The following is a 21,254-nucleotide window of genomic DNA, read 5'->3' as shown; positions in this document are numbered from 1 at the left end:
TATATATACTAAATAACGGCTTTCCGACTAGGCCCTTTAGCTCCTTACGGATAATACGGCTACTAAATAGGCGCTCCTCTAGAAAGGCTACTAGGAGGGACTATAGATTAAGCTCGTACTACGTAGAGCGCTTAGTCGTCTTACAAGATCTAGAGTTCTTCTTACCTAGCTTACTAACTAAATACTTAACTAGGTATAGGGTGCTAATCTTATACTGCCGTATAAGGCCCTTTAGCTCCTTATAGTGTTTATCGAGTCGTCGCTTAATAGTATCTTCGTTAGTAGCCCTACGCTCGGTCTTAGCGGCCTCCTTAGCGGCCTTCTTATCGTCGTCGTCGTTATCGTCGTTATCTAAATTACAAGTATTAACCTCTTTATCGTTACTTAGCTTAGTATCTTCTTCGCCTTAGTCTTTATCCTTAGACTCCTCTTCTTTTTCTTCTTCTTTAGTAGTAGTAGTAGCTCGAGATAGTTAGCCGATATACTCTATTCTAGCTAGTATCTCTATATCGTCGAGATTACTAAATAGATTGCTACTAGTTATTAGGATAGGCAGACGCTATGTTAGTATACCCGTAGGGCCTTAAGTCGGATAGCTAGGCTAGCCTAGAAGCGGATTATTATCTTTGTCTATATCTATATCTATTATATCGTCGATACGTATATAGTTGCCTTATATATCGACGACTAGTTAACCTGCGGTATTAAATAGATATTCTAGTACGTTACTAATTTCGCTTAACGGCTCTATAGCTTCTTCTATAGCGGTATTAGCGGTATTAGTAGCGACTTTTAGGTATTTTAGCCTTAGCTTTAGAATAGCGTCTACTATCTAGCGATAATATAATAAGTACTACTCGGGCGCCTTTAATCGCTTTACAAAAGTTGTTTAGAAATAGCTAGAGAAGGATCTCGAAGTATCGAGTCGGCTATAGGAAGGTTCTCGTTTACTCTTAAGGGCTATATAGCGGTTAGTAGACGTCGGACGGAATTTTCGCCTACCTAAATAATAATAGCTAGGATTAGGAGAAGGACCTCTAAGTATTAGCTAGGCGATGCGGTATGTTTTATATTAAGGTGTTTCTAGTAGTATAGCTAGCCGCCTAGCAATCCGGATAGCTATAGTCGAGTCGGCTTAGCAGAATAGCGAAACCTTAACGCGCTAACGTCGTATAGACTTGTCTAGTAGGTAGAATAAAGCGCAATTAGTAGGGCTACAATCTCTACTATTTAGATTATTGTATTTGCGTAGTCGCGAAAAAGTAGTACGTCGCAGGCTAGTTTAGCACGGCTTGTTCTCAGGCTTATAGGCGAAGAATTATTGGGTGTGTTTGTGATTGGCTGGTCGGAAAGTTCGGAAGCTAGCCCTAACTAATTACTAATCTATTCACGTGCACCCGTCGCAGTTTGATTCTTCATGCCCACAAGCCTGAATGGAGGTAGCCGCGACCTAGGGGTGCAAACACCAACACATCTTTGAACACTTAAGGTAGACACATAAACAATCCCCATTGGCCACGCGGCGCTGGCAATAAGTTTTCGGCCTTCGGCGAAAAGAGACCCATGGAATACCGAGCAGGTCAGGGTGCTCGGCGCCGGTCACAACGGATGGGCCCAAAAGTAGGCTCAAACACCGACATTTCCAAGACGAGCTACACACAGTATACAAGCCTTCGGTCAAAAGAGACCCATACCGAGCAAGCCCGCTGCTCGGCACCATTCACAACGAATTAATGGGCCTGAAGTGCGCATATGCCGAAAATCGGCCCAACTACCGACATGTCCAAGACGAGCTACATATACAAGACGCTTTCGAGGTGTTTGAGTGATTATTATTCTAGGACACCGCATAACCTGTCCGGCACCAGACAGATACGTAGCATCACCGTCCAACATGGGCAGCGTCGGCGAGGAAGTGCCTCGTTCTGGCAGTGACGAACCATTCTTTTCCCTGCCGACAGCAGAGTCAGCGATTCATCAGGCCGGTCTGAGCACGAAAGATGGTTATACCATTCGCCCGAGTCCCATGGGCACCAAGCGTCGCGTCAAAGTCATTTTCATCGGCGCCGGCTGCAGCGGCATCAACTTTACGGCCCAGATGTACAAGCACATGAGCAATATCGACTTGGTCATTTACGAGAAGAATCCGGACGTGGGAGGAACGTGGTTCGAGAACCGATATCCGGTAAGTCTGCAACTCCAAGGAAAGTAGGACAAGAATCTTTTTTTTTTTGTTTTTGCTGAACCGAGGCTTCAAAGGGCTGCGCCTGCGATATCCCGAGTGTGAGTTATCAATTTACCTGGGCTCGCAATCCGAACTGGTCGAGGTACTACTCGGGTGCAAAAGAAATCCTCGAGTACTTGCAATCTGTTGCCCGCGACAATCACGTCTACGATCATGTCAAGTTCAACCATCGCATAGTCGGGGCCGAGTGGCTCGATGATCGCGGAGAATGGAAGGTCAAGGTGATGCGGAACGACAATCCAGAAGACACCTTTTTCGACTATGCCCATTTCCTTTTGAACGGCGGTGGCTGGTTGAACACGTGGAAGTGGCCGCAAGTCAAAGGGTTGGACGTTTTCCAGGGCCCCAAAATGCACACGGCAAAATGGGACGAGAGCGTAGACCTGCGAGGCAAGAAGGTTCTGGTGTTGGGGATTGGAAGCTCGGGTGTGCAAGTGGTGCCTTCGATTATCAAACAGGTCGATCGCCTTTACCTCGTTGCGAGATCAAAGACGTGGATCACAGCAGGCTTTGGACCACGGTTCGCCGGCCCCAACGGCGAGAACTTTGAGTACTCGGAGGAAACGAAGAAGAAGTTTCGCGACGATCCCGAATTGTACCTGCGTTACTGCAAAGCAGTCGAATCCGAATTGAACCAACGTTTCAAGCTCGTGGTCAACGGCTCCCGTGACGCCTGGAATGCTCGGGAGTATTCAAGCAAACAGATGAAGCAAAAACTGGCCTCACGACCGGATCTCGTAGAACATCTCCTGCCCACCGATTTTGGCGTTGGCTGTCGAAGACCCACGCCTGGCAATGGCTTCCTGGAGGCGTTGGCGCAACCGAAGACCACCACTTTGAAAAAGGAGCTGGTTGAGATCACGCCGACCGGATTCATCAGCGGTGACGACGGCCAACACTACGAGTGCGACATCATCATCTGCGCAACCGGATTCGACACGTCTTTTCGCCCACAATTCCCCATGCTGTGCAACGGCAGAAATCTACAAGATGACTACAGCAATCCCGACAACATTGCATATCTCGGACTCAATGCGCCTGAAGTTCCCAACTACTTGATCTTCTGCGGCCCTTACGGACCGCTGGGCCACGGCTCCATCTTCCCCATGATCGAGGCCTACACGCGTTACATCTTTCAAATCATCGAAAAGGCGCAAATCGAGGATATCAAGAAGATTCAGGTCAAGCGCAGCGCAGCGGAGCAATTCTGCAAGCATGCTGACCTATACATCAAAGCGACAGCCTGGTCAGGGCCTTGTAGCAGCTGGTTTAAGAATGGAGACATGAACCGCAAACCTCCTCTCTGGCCGGGCTCGCGAATACATTACATGACCATGCTACAGAAAGTTCGCTTCGAAGATTACGAGATCGAATATCTTTCGGGCAATGCTTTCAATTATTTGGGAGATGGGTTTGACGTCAGAGAATACGACGGCAGAGATTTGACATGGTACTATGGGCTGTTGGATGGACAGGATAGACAGCCAGCGCCTGAAAGGCTAGCACCGCCTATGTATTAGCGATATGGTGAGATATCCCATCCGCTGCCTTTGGTCTTGAGCAGGCTGCGAGCGCTTCGTGCTTGGCGCTACTATTCGCTCATAAGTTTATAGTAACTATGATCAATGTATTCTGCTCTGATCGACCCTCGAGCGTACATTTGCGCTCCGGAATGCTCATTGGGAGACCACACTCGTTCGATTCGGCGACATGATAAGCTCGGGAGTAGAGAAACCTTATGCCGAAGCACCGGCGCCGAACGGATCAGCGCAGAAACTGTCTTCAAGTTGACTGAAGAGGTTCTCCCCTAGAAAGTCCTGGATCCACAGATCAGGTACATCATCGCCGGAGAGTGTGGAAAGGAACTGAGCTCCGGAGAATGTGTCGATCTCAGCAGTGAATTGCCGCTCGCGGCTGCTGTTGCCCAACGCTCCCGCATCAGCTGATCCACGACTGTCACCACCAAGAACGTTCGGAGGCACAGCACTGCCAGTAGATGCTCGCGATGGTGTTTCCATGAGCGCTAAGCCTGCACGCTGAACGACCCATTCAGACACGCGTAGAGTCCATCGTGCGAGTCTCCATTGTGAGCTAAGGTCCCGAAAGAAGCCTAACATAGCGTAGATGTGCGCTTTTGCGGTATGCCGCTGGCTCAAAGATCTCGTGTGGTCCAAGCCAATCTCGATCTGATAAGCCAGGAGATTACAGGCACATACAATACTTTTTTTTGGAGCGCGTCAGCAAATAGCTCACCCTCAATGATGACGAGCCCGGAAAACGAGGACTTACAGGGAGGATGGCGCAAACTTTACGAGATCGTAGACGACTGCGCGCTTAATGACAGCGTCCAATTCGAAAATGCAGCTGAAGAGTCTCTGCTTGCACCAGCGTGCATTGTCTTGGTCGCCTATCGACTGGAAATGCTCGAGGGCGATTCGAAAGAAGACACACTCGAGCCTCTGGCTTAATGCGCCCAGTAAGACGACCCAGAGATTCTGCGTTGATGAAGTGGCGATGCTGCTAACATGGAATTCAGGCGGCAGTCCTTGCCGAAATGCGATTAATGCCGCGTCGAATTCGCGCGCAGTGTCTACAGAGATTGGGTGATTGCGACTTCGCGTGAAACGAACAACTCGAGCGCCTGATCAATGCATCAGAAGAGATTAGCAAGATCTCAATCGGTTCGTATACCCAACTGAGCCAGCTCTCCATTGTGGATCAAGAACTGCTTGGCCGTGATGGGCAGCGGCGACATAAGTTCGGTATCCATATAATCCGAGCTGTCCTCTGGCCAGTCCAGATTTGTCAGAGGCGCGACATCAGACTCCGAATCATCGATGCACCTGGCATTTAGCAAGCCGGAGACGGAGAAGAGCACGTCGCGTTGCTAGCGGGAGTCAGTGGAGTGTTCTGAACCTGAAGATTTCTCCCACCACGAGACGTACGACCAGAACCCACCAGATGCGGCGGCAGAGCTGGTGCGTAGAAAATTCGAGGTCTTCGCCCAGATTTCTACGTGGCAAGACAGCTTGTCAGCACAGCGTGCAGATATTGCTTGCAATGGCATTCCGTATTGGCACACTTACTGCCGGTGGAGGCCGATTTGTGTGGCTATCCGAACAGCATTTTGGAACCACGAACGATAGTCAGCGTTTGGCGCAAAGGAAGTGTGGAAGGAGCTCAAGATGATAGAAGCTTGGAGGGATTGCAGCTGGCGTCTCTCGAGTCCAAAGTCGTGCAACAGCTTGGCGCGGTCGGCATACTCTCTCTGTGCCGAGTCTCGACTTCGGTAGCCGTGCGATTCCAAGACGTCAAAGTCTACATACGGCACGGCGTTGGCAAGCACAGCGTACAGGAGAAAATACGAGACAGTGCCGGCGCGGAATTCTCTGCAGAATCGGGTGCGATCGAAGACGGGGGTGTATGGCCAGACGTAGTCAAAGAAGGCGCGCAGAAGAGGGTGGCTGTTCAACGTGGAAGGTCAGCGTGCACGTCGTCCGACGCGTGTCGACAGGAGCAGTTGAGTGCACGAACCAGACTTCTGGAGGCGGCAAATCGAAGACATGCTTGGAGCGCAGGTATTGCATGTCGTGAGCAGGCAGATGGGGCGACTCGAAGTACGGATAGGGCTGATCAGGCTCTCCCGCAGCAGCCAGCTCGATCCGGATCAGACGTTTGCGCTTGCGAACGCCCAGCGCCTCTGTCAGAAGGGCTGTCGCGTTGAAGCGGTCGAAGTATTCAATCACGTGAGGCGAGCCATTGACGACGCCATGCCTGTCATTGTCCTGTCTGATCAGCTCGGTCGGAGTGGGCTGCCCGGCCATGCCACGCAGCGTCTGCACGTGCTCGTCGTCGGGCGCGCGCTGCCAAGCATCCGTGTCGACAGGAGAGATGGGAGCACATGGCTGGTATGCATGGTCAGGCTCGCGCTCGGCCGATGGGCGGCGGGCGTTGTTGCATGCGTGCGCGTTTCGTCTGGTCCCTCTGGTCAGCAGAGTTGCACATCAGTTGCAGTCTACCAGCGGAGAGCGTACGGAAATAGTCGAGCAATGGTGAGGCTCACCTTCGAGGCTTGCGCGATGTGGGTGTGCAGTGTGCGCTGCGCTGGCGTTCGCTGCAGCGAGTGCACGGCATGCCAACGTCCGACGCATCGCACCGCACCTTGCGCTCATGGCAAGGTACACACGCGATCTTCTTTCTCGCACGCGACACATGCATAACCGTTATGTACTCGGCCTTTTCAGCGTCGGTCCATCGATGCCTGCGATGGCACAGTTCGGCGACGAAGAAGCCAGAGGAGTGGGGTTTTCGCCAGAATGCGTCGTAGTTACTCGCTGCCGCTACGGGCCTACGGCTCTACAAAGATAGGGGAGCGACTTAACCCGGACAGCAATTTTGCAGACTACGCTAGGGTTAGCGCGGGTGACGTTAATCTATTCCTAGCAGGTAATACTTAGCGATGTAAAATTGCTAGTAGAATTCTAGCTAAAGGCTTTATAGATTTAGACGTATCTTAGGAATAAACTAGTACTAATAGTCTAGTAGTAGAGAGAATCTAATAAGATAAGTAAAAGGTAAATTAAAGATTAATTAAGTATAAGTAAAAGATAAGTAAAAGACAAGTAAAAGACAAGTAAAAGACAAGTAAAAGATAAGTAAAAGATAAGTAAAAGATAAGTAAAAGATAAGTAAAAGATGGATGAAGCCTGCTGTGGGGGACACGAAAGCTTCGCTCGCACGAGCGCTTGAGCTACCTACAACTCCTCCTCTTCCTCTTCCTCTTCCTCAACATCTTCAACACTTGCCTCATTACCTTTCTTCCTGCCATGCGTCTGATCGAATTGCTGTCTTAGCACCTCAGCCGCACCAACGTCCGCAAAAGCTGACTGCTCCGGCGCAATCACTGCAACATTCGGCCGCTCCTCTTCTTCCTCAAGCAATCGTTGATACTCGTCCCTGAAAACATAACTCCAGCTCCGCTCCAGAGGATTCTCCCACTCTCCAGGCAACTCAACGAATTCACCTGGAAAGCTCTTGAGCTCGAGAGGGACAGCATCGATGTATCTCAATGCTTCAGGCCAGAAACCTTCTCGCATCGGATCTTGATACCAGAAACGATCCTGTTCGACTTCTTCCCACGACGTCGCACCTCCTCGGAGTCTTGGCACGATTTTCTTCGTCACACGATCCAGAACTTTCAGCTTATTCCTCTCCCGGTTCTTCATGTTCCTCTTCACATACCCCAAAATCCTGTCCTCTTGCTCTTCCCTCTCGATTTCCCTCTCCCGTTCCATCAACTCCCGTTCTTGCTCCGAAGTCCTCCGCCCACGAAGATTCCATTCTTCCCAAAGCCTATCAAACTCTTTCGGGAATTCCAACTCCGCCCTCGCACGTGTCAACCACCCATGTCCCTGCCATCCACTCCTCTCTACAGAATCTTCATCGTAGCGCCGGTCTTGGATGACATTCTCATACTGCTCTCTCCGTTCAGGGTCTAGTTCATGTTTCCTTGCGGGGATTGTGGTACGGCGCACTTGGCCTTCGTGTACGTCTTTTTGGATGCTTTCGTGTTGCACGGTCCATTGTTGATCTCGTGCGTTCCAGATCTGGTTGTAGTAAAATGCTTGCTTGTGTTCGCGTTCGATGTTTTCGGGGATGTGGCGGAGTTCGGTGTGTTTGGGCAGTTCCAGATCGGCCCTTACGGTGTCTGGGTTTGAAAGGATTTTCTTGTACACTGGTTTCGGGTTCCTTTTCCAGCTGGGTCGGAGGTAGTGGCGCGCGTTTCGATTTCGACGTGGAGTATCATGAAGTCTTGGTGAGGCCCTGACAGGTGGTACGAGTTCTGGTGCAGTCCATTTCTCTTCGGGGGCTTTTCCTGATAGATTCTGAGGATTCGAGCGCAACCAGGAGCTTCCCATGATGTGATGCGAGGGGAACATTTCTAAATTGTCAGTAGTAGAAGCATGGATGATGCCCGTCGACTTCCAAGCAATCGCAATACAATCTACTTGAGGCACAGCATGACAGTAAAGCACTTTGGATCGGGTGAATCTGGATTGCGTGTTAACTGTCTTTGTCTAGATGACCGAATCGGGAAACAAGAAGAATTTCCCAGATGCCGATTCGACTTCGCTTGATGAGCCCTCATGACAACAATGAACATTTGTTGCATTTCTTTGTTACAATGCTCGAAGAGAGTCGATGAGTCCGGTGGCCTAAGCAATGCAGAACTGCGCTGAACTCTGGCCTATCCAGAGTGTGTGCATGCGCGCGTTTGTATGCATCGTGCTGAGGCATGGTGGCATGCAGTCGCTTCCGGTAGGCGGTCCCATGTCGATTGCCGTGAGATCCGGGGCAGTAGGACCACAATTGCTAATTTCTTCAGAGATGCTGAGATTCTGCGGACTAGAATCGAGGGAAGGGTCGAGATTCGGATACGTGTTGGTGATTGATCGGGGTGGCCCAATCGCGAGAAGCTGCGTTGTAAGGTTTGATCGTATTTGGTGCAGTCTGTGCGGCTGGAATGATATCTTGCGGGCAAAGCTAGCCGTGTTGCAGTCTGCTTCACTCCGCATCCTTCTGCTCAGGAGTGCGAACTGGCGACTTGCTCTTGGGGCGACTGGCATCCTGTTCTGGTGCTGACTGCGGTGGCTGTTGTTGAGGCATAGTGGATGGCGTGACCTGAGGTTGGACAGGTTGTGGCACTTGATAGACGTTCTGGAATTGGCCTTGCCCATTGTATTGCGTCTGAGCCAACCCGGCCGCCGCCGCCTCTGCATTCTGCTCCTGAGCGCGAAGAGCGTTCTCGATTCTGTTGAAGACCTCCTCGACCTGCTGTCTAGACCAGCCCGCGTTGATAGCGAGCTGAGTGACGGTATGCCTGCGCGCGATCTCGTCCTGCATGAATTGGACTGTAGCTCCCAGCACTATAGCCTCGGACCGCGCCTGACCCTCCATGCCCGGAACGAGTGTACTGAGCTTGTCAAAGCCTGCGCGGATAGCTTCACGGCGCTTTTTCTCAGAAGTGATATGGTTGTCCTTCTTTTGCTGGTCGGAGAGACGAGCCTTGGCTGGGGTGAGGGGAGACTGGGAGACAGGCATGTAGTTGGGGTTCATCGTGTTGTCGGGAGCTGTGTTGGATGGATAAATGGCGAGAGATGAGAGGTAGATGGTTCGTGTAGAGATCGGAGGAAAGTCTCGATCTTCGTGTCAGGTCTCTCAATTGCGCAAGCGAGGCGCGTGGTAGATCTGTACAATCAAAGTCAGCAATGGTCATCCAGCAGACGGCGCGAGGGCTTCTGACATAAGAGAGGCGGAATGGCAGTTTGGCAAGGCGTGTGGTAGATCTGTACAATCGAAGTCAGCGATGGTCATCCAGCAGTCGGCGCGAGGGCTTCTGACATATTAGAGGCGGAATGGCAGTTTGGCAAGGCGTGTGGCAGATCTGTAAAATCGAAGTCTGTTGGTTGTCGATGGAGGTTTGAATTGCCAACCTGGATTTGCCGAAGTGCGTTGAGGATTGACAGCTCAAGGTGGATTGAAGAGAAGCTTCTGTCGGATTGTCGAAGCAAAGCTCATGTCAAAGCTCACATCAGCCACAAGTATATGCAATTGTAGCCTCGAAGTGAAGGTAATTCAGCTTCAGTATCGAAGTGAGATGGGCCGTACTCCGCCTATTGTAACGGTTACGGACAATACTCGCAGCGTGCGAAAGTGAAGAAGCTCAGTGTCAGTGTTGGAAGGTTCATGTGACAGTCACATGCACGAGAGCGAGGATCCGTGCGTAAGTTTCGGTCAGGGGTCGAGCAGTGGCACCTTGCTATTCCTGGCATTTTCGTGACGTCGCGAGTGACAAGTGTGGGAGCACTAGCGCTGGGTTTCAGGCGTTCACTCAATCCCCTGCGACAACACAGTGTCTCTGTCTTTGAGACCTTTTGTGGTGCTTTGACTGACCAGGCCTGCAGAAGGAAATCTATTCTCAGACAGGGTGGCCTTGTGGCCTCGTGATCTGAGGTCATTGTGCAAGTCGGGGGAAGGCGCGTTCCGAGCTGCACCTGCCCCCGCTAGCCGACACAGTTTGGCAGGGAAGTTGCAGTCAGTGTGAACACTGAACAGGAAGGGACGCGGGAGGTGTCGTGGATGCCCAAGCTCTTTTGTGACGGCGGATGCTTGTTTCACATGGGAAGCGTGAGATCCATGACATCCTTGCTGTACATACACATGGACTGTATGAGTGCAGGAGCAAGCAGGCTAACATGATGGAACGGTCGTCAGCGCATTCGTCCGTCAACAGTCGGAGGACCAACTCGCACTCCGCCCGTGACACGCTGCGCCGCAACATGAGCTACGCCAAACGAGCAGTCGTCGTGTCCGATCAAGATGCATACATCTACGCCCTCCGCACAGCGTATCTGGTCTACCTGCTGCAACCGCGGCAGAAGCGAGTCCAGCATGTCGCCAACACCTCCAAACCGATCCAGCGAAGCGGCACATCGATCAACGATATGGTCAAGGACTTTAGTCTGATTCGAGACAACAAGAGCACCAAATTTCCGCATGGATTCATGGCTGCGCTGGACAAGCGCATCACAGGAGTGTTGACGGGAACCGAGAAGATGCCTGAGTACCACAACAGCGACATCAAGCGCACATTTGGCGCATTCCTGAATGAGTTCAAGAACCCGACCTTCAGAAAGAGTATGGAGAAAGATCGAAAAGTGGAGGATCTGCTATTGATCTTCTACTCCAAAGCGACGGCAACATTACAACTTGGCAAGGCACAAGATGACGATTCCTGGAAGATCATGGTTGATAGACACGTTGCATTATTCGTGAGGCTTATCAGCAATACTTTGGCAAAGAACGACTGGACGAGAGATAGGCCCGAGTTGACGAGCAGGCTGAAGACGCTGGAAACGAAACTTCTACAGCACGACCAGGACTTGGCAGATGCGAGTCAAAGGAGTGGCGGTCAGGGAGGCACCAGCATAGAGGTGGAAGTGCCGCGGACTTATGATGTGAAGGATATGCCACTGGTGATCAGAGTGTGCAGGATATTCGCAAAGCCGACAGTACAGGCACAGAACGACATTAATGCGCACAAGGACGAGTGGACAGAGCGGGCGGCACTCAGAGATCTGAAGGAGTACCAGGCACACCTATCACTGAACACCCCGACCACCCTCACCAAGGCCGACTTTGATGTAGACGAAGCATACGAATTGTGGAGGAAAGGCGAATCCAGCGATCTCAGCCAGATGATGCAGGCTTTGCTCCTATCAGATCCTACTCTACTCAAAAGCTCGAGTGGAAGCGTGCCCCTGCTGAAACCACTTCCATCAATACCTGACGAGTCTGCGTATGGTGAGCTGGCAAAATCCTTGGCAAGACCGAGCGGCGAATTCGACTCCAGCTACGTTCTGGATCATCCTGTAGATCTGAGCAGTCTGAACCTTGGCGACTCGTCACCCAGAGATTCAGGCACAGGCTCGATAGACGCAAGTCACGCCAAGTTCACTTTCATCCCACCCGATGCGCGTTCCTACTACCGACAAGTGCTGAAGATTGCTTTGACCAACGACCTTGCCGATGAAGAGGTGCAAGCGACAGCCTTCCTCGCGCCGCAGACGACGGAGTTGCTGAACGAGATTGCCCTCCGGTGGCGGGTGCCTCCATCATCAAGACTAGTCCTCTTCCTGGATGTAGTGCGCGAGAAGTACCAGAATCAGGAAATTTCACTCGAGACAGTCGATGCAGCATTTGCGCATGTCAAAGAGCCACCTCCGGAGCCGAAGAAAGGCAAAGCTCAACCCGTGCAGGCCTCGCTGTTTGAGCGGAGTAAGTGGACTCTAGCTGACGAAGCCACCATGCGAAATCTTCTTGCAGCTTTGCACGATTCCTGCCTCCGACAATTCTACGAGCTATTCCAGCATGTCTACGAGAAGAAGCCAATGAGCGTAGCGACTGTCATGGGTGTTCTTGAGGACCACATCTGGCCAGATCCGTGGTTCAATAAGAATCGAGAGGACATGACGGCGTTTGCACAAATGATGACTGATCAGCTGAAGACCAAGGCGAGGGAAAAATATCACGACATGCTCGCAACCAATGTGCCTGACAATTCTCAAGACTGGGAATTCTACAATGTCATCAAGCTGGGCCGAGCCGTGACGGGGATGTGCGACAAGATCTCGAAGCGCTTCATAGACGCTCCTGAAGTGCTGGGTGTGAGGCCGCTTCAAGTCTTGATGGAAGAGATCTTGCCATCATTCTCAAGTGATGCCAAGGAACTTGTTGCACGAATACTTGAATTGACCAGGAAGAAAGGCGAAGAAGTGCCCGTGCAGGATGGCTTCGAGCTGTATGGAGAGCTAGTCGCCATTCGTGGGGTATATACACAAGCATTGCCTGGGCGAGAGTTCGAATTCAAGATCGAAGACCTACTACAGGAATTCGTGTGGCGATGGATCAGTATGACAGACAGCAAACTTCTGGACTGGATCGAAGGTGCTGTGGCTCACGACGAGTTCCAGGTGCGGCAGGATGCTGCGTCAAAAGAGCGCGGTGATCCGCCAAGCAACGACGAACGACACTCTCAAAGCGTTATCGACGTTTATCACATCTTCAACCAGAGCATAGATCAAGTCATCAAGCTCAAGTGGGATAACGACTTGCACTACGCGAAGTTTATGACGGCCATCAGCAAATCCATTGGAAAGGGAGTGGCCAGGTACTGCGAACTTCTCGAGACCAAGTTTGCCCGCGAAATGGATCGACAGACACCAGAACAAGAAGCACGAGCGCAGCAGACCCAAAAAGAGAAGTGGATTTCCGCCGCTCGTGATGTATGGGCAACAGGCAGTCTGACGCAAAAAATTGAGCCCTTCAACTTCTATCCCGAGAGCTTCGTCAAAATCAACGATATCGAGTATGCGACACTTCAGCTTGATCGTGTTGAGCGTGAGATGAATACGGAAGACTGTGTGAAAGCGATCAACAGATACGAACCGCCACCACCTCCGAATGCCAGGAAGCGAGGCGAGAACAAGTGCATGTTCACCATCAAGATTATCGAAGCCGAGGATCTGAAAGCCGGTGACATGAACGGCTTGAGTGATCCATATGTCGTGCTGGGTGATGAGTATCAGAAACGATTAGCAAAGACTAGAACTGTCTACCAGTCATTAAATCCTCGATGGGATGAGACTGTCGACATTCTGACTACAGGTCCACTGAACATCATTGCCACAGTCTGGGACTGGGATGCGCTCGGCGACCATGATTGTCTAGGGCGAACGAGCTTGAAGCTGGATCCAAACCACTTCAACGATTACCTTCCTCGCGAGTACTGGCTTGATCTCGACACACAAGGCCGCGTTTTGGTACGAGTAACCATGGAAGGCGAGCGCGATGATATTCAATTCTACTTTGGCAAAGCATTCAGAACGCTTAAACGAGCAGAGCGCGACATGACACGCAAGATCACTGACAAGCTGAACGCTTACATTCAGCAATGTCTGTCTCGACGCACGCTGCGTGCTCTCACTTCTACTTCCACCGCTTCCACGATCACCAGCATGGGCATGAGCAAGATCGGAGGCTACTTCAGCAAGGTATCCAGTAATTATACAGGACGTCCGATGAACGTGGCTACACCACCAGCAGTGACAGCAAGCATACAGGAGTCGGCCTCCAATGCGCTCAAGCCACTGCTTCAATACTTCGATGATAACTTTGCGATCATGAAGCAGACGCTCACAGACAGCGCAATGATTATGGTCATGACCAGGCTGTGGAAGGAAGTGTTGGTCACGATTGAGGGTCTCCTGGTGCCGCCATTGAGCGACAAGCCTTCTACGCAGAGACCACTGACCCAAGCTGAGGTGGACGTGGTCTACAAGTGGTTGCAGGTGAGCAGCCATCTCACTGTTTGGAGCTGCCGATGATATGCTGACTTCGGTTTCAGATTCTATATGAATTCTTCAACGCCTTCGACCACGAGCGTCGAGTCGCCGATGGAGTACCTGCTGACGTCCTCAAATCACCAAAATACCATGACCTGCAGAACCTTGCATTCTTCTACTTCGAGTCGACTGATAACCTCATTCGCACCTCAGAAGCCATGGCCTCAGCCACTGCAATCCGTCAACAGCAAGAAGCACAACAACTCAACCGCCTCTCCGCACCTGCCGGCTTCCACTCGCCAAACCTTGGCAGTACAAGACGAAGCAAGAGCATTCTCCAACGTCGCAACTTGGGCACAATTCGACAAGCCAAAGAAGAGAAGAGGAAGGGAGCACAAGCCGATCCAAACGACGACATGATTTTGCGAATTCTCCGAATGAGACCTGAAGCAGAACGATACCTCAAAGATCGCAGCAGGCAGAAGGAAAGACTGGCTGCCGCGGCTGCTGCGGAAGCCATTGTGAGGCAGAGCTTACAGGCTGGAAGAGGTGGACACGGATATAGCCAAAGCCTAGGCGGAGCTCAAAGATCCGGTGCTGGTGGGCTTCACCGCAGCGGTGGAATGAATAGGCAGTGGGGCACGATTCGCGAGTAGGATCGGAGTCAGATTGCCGTCTGAGGAGCCTCGGGGCATTGATGATATCGACTGAATTTTGCTTGAGAGCATGGATAATTGTAAGGCGCTTATGTGGATTGATGAAGGGATGGTTTATAGTCATATACCCTGGTTCATTTGTTCGTGCTTTTTAACTCATCAGGTAGAAGGAAGAATTGATGCGAGAGATGTCGAGATGAAGCCAACTTCCTGGCTGACTGGAATGAACTGGATCTCCAAAGTCTCGGAAACAAAGCCGTGATTTGGCGACAAGGAAAAGGATGTGGATTTCATTCAGCGAAGCCATCTCCATGAGGCAGGAGGTAAACACTATAACTTGCTCGTCCATGTGGTGCCACAACTGATGAGATTGAATGGGAAGACGAGGAAGCAACTCAGGAGAGCATAGTTTCATTCGCTGGCTACAACGCAGGACGCTCCCAGAGTGACAAACAAGCGTACACTGAACACGCTCCGTTCCGTCAAAATTGCTCGATTGGACATTGCCGCGTGTTAGTGACTATGACCATGATCTGGGCACTAAGAGATGTCAGTAATAGGTTGCTGGAGACAAACGGTGTGGACCTACCGCGTGGCTTCCCATGGGTTGGAGTGGCCAACGGAAGCAGCGCCGACGACGGAATTGGAGCTGACATGGGCGGTATTTTGCAAAACGCTGACAGCCGGAGTTGGAGTGTCTAACTTGCGCTCATCGCGGCTTCGGAGGGCTCTAAAGGGCGAGAGCGTTAGCTTGATATGCGCAGGCAGGACACAGAGAGGACTGACTGAGGTGCTGGTCCTGCTAAGCAGGCATCGTTGGGGCCGGTGGCACCAGCAACAGCAGCGGCGGCGGCGGCGGCCTCAGCTTCCTGACGCTTACGGATATGTGGTGCGATAGCCATTGCTGCGAGCGGAAGTTGATGGATATACGTCTTGGATGGAGTATGGCTCGGCTCCTTTCGAAGTCGTTATGTAGGGGAGAGTAGGAGTAGAAGGCGAGGCGAGGCGAGAAAAGGTGTGGAAAGCTCAGCGGAAAGCGTTTGGGCCTTGGCGTTTCAGAACTGCAGTTGGCGCGCAGCTTCAGGAAAGAGCAGCATTCCCACCGATGATCGAAATATTTTTGAGATGCGCAGTCTGAACACAGGATAAGCTTGCGCCGCTGTCGAGCAGCACCACGATACGCTTCAAGGGCCTTTCACTTCTTTCATCCAGGTAGAGGCAGAGGCAGAGAGCCGTTTGGCCCGTGTGAGTGAAGAGGAAAGCGCGTGAAGAAGCTCAACCATCGTCACAGCCCTCTCCTTGTCCTTTACTTTCGCAAACTCGCTCCATCTCCTGCTTCTATGCTTGGAAGCAACTAGATTGGCCGAGCCTCCATGCAGGAGAAGCGGCTGGACCTGTCAAACGATAGCCATCCTGCAAGCACCACAAACAACTTTCATTCTCCTGCAACGGGTACTGTTATACCAGCAGTCCGTTTCGACCCTCAAAAGCTACCTGTCGCAACAACAATCTCAACCGCACATACTCGACAAAATGTCAGAAGGACCCAAATCCCCATTCGCCAAGAAGGCACTGGCCGACTCAGTCAAACGGGAGGAAGCGAAGCTCGCAATCGACCAGTTCATACAGCGCGGCATTGCCAACGACACGATGACTGAAAGCATCAAGGATGACGTCGCCATCCAGGCCCTGAGCTACGCTATCGAGATTCTCTACGCCAAGCAAGGCGAGAGCAACCAGCTCGCCAGGAACATCGCTGCGAAGTATCCTAAGAAGGCTTTGAGAACTGAGAGGAGCATCAAGCAACAGCTCTCCGTGCCGACCTATGCGGAGATGAACGAAATGGATACGGATCAGATCAAGACGGAGGTGGTCAAGGTTGTGGGTCAGATTGTCAAAGTTGCCAAAGATATTCGGGGAATGGGCACTGAAGTGGCGAAGTTTGAGAAGAAATGAAAGTCCGACTTCGTCCAGGTGAATAGAGGGGACTCTGCAGGAATGCAAGCGGCAAATGGGTATGGACGCGAGCGAGACAGCGTATCAAACAATGTAAGATGGCCTCACTTCACGTCTTCACCCTGGCATGCCCAACTGTCCAGTCCAGTACAGCTAGACAAGCACATGCAGATTAAGAAAGCTTCGCCAAGGATGAAGAAACAAATTGATAAGTAGTCCAATCTTGAGAAATAGTACAGGCTTGCATACTGCGTTTGCGGTCAGATACTGCTCGCGAGCTTGCTGTCGGCACATCTCCTTCACGATCTCAGATCTGCTACCTCGGGCGATCATATGGGCAGCCTCCACTGAAGACTGTGTACTAATGAAGAGCGGGACAGCATCACAGGACATATGACTTCAGTCGAATGGACTCCGGAAGAGCAAGAGAGCCTGCCGACGTTGTACGGGTCGCAAGACTTCGAAGAGAAATTGCCAAGAAGACGGCGCCACAACCGAGAACCGCTGGTTTCCGAGCTGGTCCGAAAATAGCAACACCGTTCCATCTGCTACCACTCTTCGTCTTCCGAGCTCCTCCACATCGCAACACCCAACTGCAGGGTCGATCTTTCCACCCGTATTCGCGACATCGTGACTGCCTCTGATGTCTCACTGCACGTTCCGAACGTCTCACGAGGCAGCAGCCACTGATGGACATGTGAAAGAGATTTTACACGACTTCGTTACAGGTCTTACGCCTTCGCGAGCCCTGCTTGGTCAGAAGCACATTAAAATAAAGAGCTAGGAATTCTATGCCTGGCCGTGACTGGCTAATGAGGGGAGGCTCCGAGGCTGTGAGGTGAGAGTTCGTATTTGCTGGGAAGCAGCTCCGCACACTAGGCAAGGATGGAATGTATTGGCAACGACAGCACCTCGATACTGCCTTGCTTCGTAGGTACTATAAGAGCTGAGCTCTCTGTCTCCCACAACTTCTTCAATCCCCATCCATACTGCAGTAATTCTCACAGAGCACGCATTCATCACCTCTCAGCCATACACCCGATCAACCACAAATCAGACATTTTCATCATGCAGTTCACCACAGCCCTCGGAGCTCTCTTCACGCTTGCAGCTGCTGCCAGCGCTGAGACGGTATCATGGGACGCACGTAAGAAACATCACCTGTCTCTGCTATGATGTTTGCTGCAATGCTGATTCTCAATAGACTACGATGATGCATCCCGATCTATGACCTCCGTCGCCTGCAGCGATGGTGCGAATGGCCTCATCACCAAGCACGGATGGCAGACACAAGGCGCCGTTCCAGGTCAGAAAACCCCATTACCCTGCCTTCCTCTCACCTTGCTGACTCCTCCCAGGCTTCCCAAACATCGGCGGAGCAGTGGATATTGCCGGCTGGAACTCTGCCTCTTGCGGCCAATGCTTCAAGGTCACCTACATGGGCACGAGCATCCGCATCGTCGGAATTGATCATGCCGGAGCCGGCATCAACATTTCAAAGGCCGCCATGAACACCCTAACCGGCGGCAAGGCCGAACAACTTGGCCGCGTGGAAGCCACTATTGAGCGTGTCGGCTCCGACCAATGTGGCCTGACCGCATCGAAGCGCACCATCGAGTTCAACGCTTAAAATTTTACCTTTCACCACCACCACCACCTCCAGAACGAGCTTGATTCTTTGCATAGCATGGACCTGGAAAAAATGAACGGTACTCTGCATGGCGGGTTAGGAAAAACATGAAAAGCATTACCATGATCACGATCAAAACGAAATGAATACAATAATGAGCACAACGCAGCGAGTAATCGTATTGTAATTTTTCATATTAACGTTGCCTTCACCATTCTCTCACAGTCTCACTCCTTCTTGGCTTCCGAGAAAATAACTTATTGCATGACATCCAAGCTCCAATTCTGGCAGATCTTCGGCAGGGATTTGCCTGTCACGGGCTCGGCGTATCCAGATAGATCTCTTCCTCATCCAGTATAAACCGCCTCAGCCTCTCGTCTCGTCGTCACTTCTCGTGTCAGCAACACGTCACATCAACGTTGCGGTTATTTGAATCTGATAATGAGAAGGTCGGTAGGCAGACATGCCAGAAATGCGATGCCATATCCACCGTATGTACCCTCCTTCGCAGCAGCTTTTAAACTGACCCCTCGTTGTTAGGCCCTGAATACTTCGCTCGTCTTATTGTATAAGACAACCGTCTTATCCATAAGATAGGACCCACTTTATAAGACGCGTTAAATACTAATAAGTCAGCGGTTTATTATAAGACAGCTTAACTTATTTATAAGTCGTCTTTTATATACTTATCTTACGAAAGCTAGTATATAGCTATACTAGTTAGCTTTTATAAGACGATTATATGCCTTATTGCCTTGTTTCTAGTAGTAGAGCCCCTAATTTAACTATCTCTTGCCCCTGTTCTCGTATTCTTGCTCTTACTATATAGTAGTAGTAGTATAGTAGATACTATATTCGGCTATAGACGACGACTTAATCGAGAATATAGCTATTATTGCGGCTATATTTGTAGTGCTGCAAGCGCTCTGTATTCTTCTTAATAGTAAAGCGAAGGCGCCGAAGTATCGACTAGGTAGTATAATAACGACTCTTATAGCGCTAGAATTAGGTAGATAGTAGACGAAGATAATACTATATAGACTAGAAGAATACTACTATACGACGACGAGGCTCCGATAGCCTATTCTTCGAGCGTTAATTAATACCTTAGTAGAAGATTATAGACTTACTAGAGGGCGTAGAATTAGTCTAGCGGAATAGGTAGTTATATTCCTTAATATAGCGGCTTACCGTATAACTAACAACCGCTTACGGACTATCTATTAGCACTTACTATTAAGCTATAGACGTACTATCTTAAAGATAAGCCGCCTGCTATATAAGCTATATAGCGATACCGTAATATAGCTGGCTCGAGAGGCAACTACTACCTTAGAAGTATACGAGAACCCGAAGTTCTAGCTATATTTGTCGGGTTGTATAGGCGCACTTAATAGCTCGCACGTCCCCTTTAAGACGAAGAAGATAAAGAATCTAGGCGCCTATTGTAACCGCAAGGGCACCGTTACTTAGAATATATTAGCCTATTATAACTTCTAGTCCAACTTTACGTATGTATTGCCTAGATAGGAGGGCTCTACGGCGGATAGCACTATATTAGCCGCAGCGATAAGGAAGGGTATATATATACCGAAGGGGAGGTTCTATTTAGCGGACGGTAGATACTCGAAGAACCTAGATTATATATTAGTACTATACTAGAAGACAAGATACTATCTTCGAGAATAGAAGGCTTCTAATATAAAGCCGGAGACGAAGGAAGAGCTATTTAACCTACGCTATTCGTAGCTTCGCAACTATATCGAGCGGATATTTAGTATTATTAAGGAGCGATAGCCTCTACTTAGAATTAGTCTAAACAAGGGCTATACTACGCTCTAATAGTCGCGCTTTGTATATAGACTCGCCGCTCTTTATAACTTTATAAACCGCTATAGACAGACAGTCGAAACCGAGACGTTTAACTAGTAGCTAGAAGACTATAACTAGGGCTTCGATATAGATAATATTATCGAGGAAGAGGTCGCCGAGGCGGATCGAGAATAGATAGCGATAAGAAGCAAGATATCGGTTTATAGGGACAAGATAGCGACGGCGATATAGTAGGACTATAAGATTAGAATTGCAGCGATAAAGCCGTACGAAGATAATTAGGTAGTAGAGGTTCAGTAGAGGAGTAGACATAGTTCGAAATCGGGGCATAGTTCGGTACGGTATAGGCTTAGCGCGATTTCCTACCTTATTTCGCTGCTTCTTAATGTAATTTGGAACTTTAGGCAGATACTAAACGCGTTGTTACTACTATTGCTTCTCTCCGAGTGCTCTACTAATAGCTAGAGTTTCTATAAGTTCAAAAGCGGATATATCCGAGCTTAGCGTTAAAATCCGAGTCTTATTGCTATATCGCTATTATCCCTATAACAATACTACTATTTTTTTATCTCGTTCTAATTAGTTAGTAGTTGATTAGCAGATGCTTTATATAAAAAAACAACGAAGAAAATCGGTAGTGTAGTTATTAAGGAAACTCGTAATAAAGTTAAATTTTATAGTTTTTGCTAAGTATAGAGCTTAGCTTTATATATACGCTTATTTAGAGGAAATGTAGCTTGTTTTTAGGACGACAATATATCCGAGGACCGAAAATGAACGTAATAGTAGCTTCGTAGCATATAATAGGATCTTTACGCAAAAACTAATAACACCTTTATACAAAGTTATAGTATAGACAACCCCGCTACATTCTAAGAAATGTAGTCGCCCTAGCAACAATCTCTAACTTTTTACTACTATAAATACCTATCTTAGCTATTAAATGGCGGACCTTATATCGGCGGCAATTGTAAGAAGGGTATGTTAGCAGGTAGATAGGGTAGTAGTAGGTACGAGTAGTATTCGATAAG

The 21,254-nt window shown here is 49.9% G+C and overlaps 8 protein-coding genes across 8 annotated transcripts; 4 read left to right on the top strand and 4 right to left on the bottom strand.

Moving 5' to 3' along the window:
• Positions 1-1,318: 1,318 nt before the first annotated feature.
• On the bottom strand, positions 1,319-1,720 carry MYCFIDRAFT_174364 (uncharacterized protein; the record flags this gene model as incomplete). Its single annotated transcript, XM_007928054.1, has 5 exons — positions 1,319-1,341; positions 1,392-1,450; positions 1,485-1,525; positions 1,562-1,625; positions 1,659-1,720. 5 exons carry the CDS (start codon positions 1,718-1,720, stop codon positions 1,319-1,321), a joined length of 249 nt encoding a protein of 82 aa, XP_007926245.1.
• A 306-nt stretch (positions 1,721-2,026) lies between these two features.
• MYCFIDRAFT_203419 (uncharacterized protein) lies at positions 2,027-4,465 on the top strand (the record flags this gene model as incomplete). Its single annotated transcript, XM_007928053.1, has 2 exons — positions 2,027-2,185; positions 2,260-4,465. The coding sequence occupies 2 exons, from the start codon at positions 2,027-2,029 to the stop codon at positions 3,763-3,765; spliced, it is 1,665 nt and encodes a 554-aa protein (XP_007926244.1). The 3' UTR covers positions 3,766-4,465.
• Positions 4,466-4,530: 65 nt separating this feature from the next.
• Positions 4,531-8,184, bottom strand: MYCFIDRAFT_80434 (uncharacterized protein; the record flags this gene model as incomplete). The annotated part of the gene is made up of 7 exons (XM_007927792.1): positions 4,531-4,886; positions 4,937-5,132; positions 5,191-5,257; positions 5,332-5,709; positions 5,780-6,220; positions 6,309-6,593; positions 7,004-8,184. 7 exons carry the CDS (start codon positions 8,182-8,184, stop codon positions 4,531-4,533), a joined length of 2,904 nt encoding a protein of 967 aa, XP_007925983.1.
• Positions 8,185-8,283: 99 nt separating this feature from the next.
• Positions 8,284-9,568, bottom strand: MYCFIDRAFT_182649 (uncharacterized protein). Its single transcript, XM_007928052.1, has 2 exons — positions 9,549-9,568; positions 8,284-9,493 (listed from the first exon to the last, which is right to left on the bottom strand). Exon 2 carries the CDS (start codon positions 9,359-9,361, stop codon positions 8,810-8,812), a length of 552 nt encoding a protein of 183 aa, XP_007926243.1. The 5' UTR covers positions 9,362-9,493; positions 9,549-9,568; the 3' UTR covers positions 8,284-8,809.
• Positions 9,569-10,503: 935 nt separating this feature from the next.
• Positions 10,504-14,804, top strand: MYCFIDRAFT_136952 (uncharacterized protein; the record flags this gene model as incomplete). Its single annotated transcript, XM_007928051.1, has 4 exons — positions 10,504-11,597; positions 11,640-13,759; positions 13,907-14,154; positions 14,211-14,804. The coding sequence occupies 4 exons, from the start codon at positions 10,504-10,506 to the stop codon at positions 14,802-14,804; spliced, it is 4,056 nt and encodes a 1,351-aa protein (XP_007926242.1).
• A 396-nt stretch (positions 14,805-15,200) lies between these two features.
• On the bottom strand, positions 15,201-15,773 carry MYCFIDRAFT_211171 (uncharacterized protein). The gene is made up of 3 exons (XM_007928050.1): positions 15,591-15,773; positions 15,394-15,534; positions 15,201-15,344 (listed from the first exon to the last, which is right to left on the bottom strand). Exons 1-3 carry the CDS (start codon positions 15,704-15,706, stop codon positions 15,287-15,289), a joined length of 315 nt encoding a protein of 104 aa, XP_007926241.1. The 5' UTR covers positions 15,707-15,773; the 3' UTR covers positions 15,201-15,286.
• A 549-nt stretch (positions 15,774-16,322) lies between these two features.
• MYCFIDRAFT_211170 (uncharacterized protein) lies at positions 16,323-17,024 on the top strand. Its single transcript, XM_007928049.1, has one exon. The coding sequence runs from the start codon at positions 16,338-16,340 to the stop codon at positions 16,758-16,760; it is 423 nt and encodes a 140-aa protein (XP_007926240.1). The 5' UTR covers positions 16,323-16,337; the 3' UTR covers positions 16,761-17,024.
• Positions 17,025-17,966: 942 nt separating this feature from the next.
• On the top strand, positions 17,967-18,390 carry MYCFIDRAFT_137490 (uncharacterized protein; the record flags this gene model as incomplete). Its single annotated transcript, XM_007928048.1, has 2 exons — positions 17,967-18,066; positions 18,119-18,390. Coding segments are annotated over 2 exons (372 nt in total), but the record flags the coding sequence as incomplete, so codon positions are not given.
• Positions 18,391-21,254: the final 2,864 nt, after the last annotated feature.

This window comes from Pseudocercospora fijiensis (assembly GCF_000340215.1).
Source record: "Pseudocercospora fijiensis CIRAD86 unplaced genomic scaffold MYCFIscaffold_4, whole genome shotgun sequence".
In the NCBI taxonomy this organism is placed as follows: Eukaryota; Fungi; Ascomycota; class Dothideomycetes; order Mycosphaerellales; family Mycosphaerellaceae; genus Pseudocercospora; species Pseudocercospora fijiensis.
Note: the sequence above shows the minus strand (reverse complement) of the source record. Positions and strands in the feature narration are given on the sequence as shown.

Coding starts and splice junctions, on each gene's coding strand:
- MYCFIDRAFT_211171 (XM_007928050.1), bottom strand. CDS start 15,706: ATGGCTATCGCACCACATATCCGTAAGCGTCAGGAAGCTGAGGCCGCC. Junction 15,535..15,590: donor TTAGCAGGACCAGCACCTCA/GTCAGTCCTCTC, acceptor CTCGCCCTTTAG/AGCCCTCCGAAGCCGCGATG. Junction 15,345..15,393: donor AACCCATGGGAAGCCACGCG/GTAGGTCCACAC, acceptor GACATCTCTTAG/TGCCCAGATCATGGTCATAG.
- MYCFIDRAFT_211170 (XM_007928049.1), top strand. CDS start 16,338: ATGTCAGAAGGACCCAAATCCCCATTCGCCAAGAAGGCACTGGCCGAC.
- MYCFIDRAFT_182649 (XM_007928052.1), bottom strand. CDS start 9,361: ATGAACCCCAACTACATGCCTGTCTCCCAGTCTCCCCTCACCCCAGCC.